At 48.3% G+C, this 509-nt stretch overlaps 1 protein-coding gene across 1 annotated transcript; it reads right to left on the reverse strand.

The window, feature by feature from the left end:
- Window positions 1-426, reverse strand: SARC_00966 (hypothetical protein; the record flags this gene model as incomplete). The annotated part of the gene is made up of 1 exon (XM_014305348.1): window positions 1-426. The coding sequence occupies one exon, from the start codon at window positions 424-426 to the stop codon at window positions 1-3; it is 426 nt and encodes a 141-aa protein (XP_014160823.1).
- Window positions 427-509: the final 83 nt, after the last annotated feature.

The following is a 509-nucleotide window of genomic DNA, read 5'->3' on the forward strand; positions in this document are numbered from 1 at the left end:
TCACTTCTGTACTTGTTCGTCGACGTAAGGTAGCCATCGGTCCAATACGCAATTACGTGTGGATCTGCGCATGCTCATGGCTTGTTCACGCGTAGTGTCCGGTACCGTTACTTCACTCCTCTCGAGGCGACATTGTGCGTTGTCTGCAATCGCTGCGTTCGCCTCTAACGCCGATGTCAACCGTTGTCGAGTGTCAGCTGGTTCCGTTGTATTTGGTGACTGACGACGTTGTATAGGTTTCAGTAGTTTATCAAGCTCCACGGGGTTGATATATGCGAGAAGTGATTTGATACCCCCTATGTATAACCTCAGACCCTTCATCATGTCCCGTCTTAAGATAATGTCCATCAGTGTAGGCAGGTTCATTATTTCGAGCGAACCATTGAGAATCTTCGTGCCGTACCGTATATGTAATACTTCCGTCATCCCCAGTCGCGGAGTTTGCACCGCCTTGTCAGCTATACAGATCAACGAACCAGGTGGTGCTGGAGTAATAGAACGGATATATA

This window comes from Sphaeroforma arctica (genome assembly GCF_001186125.1).
Source record: "Sphaeroforma arctica JP610 unplaced genomic scaffold supercont1.34, whole genome shotgun sequence".
Taxonomy (NCBI): domain Eukaryota; class Ichthyosporea; order Ichthyophonida; genus Sphaeroforma; species Sphaeroforma arctica.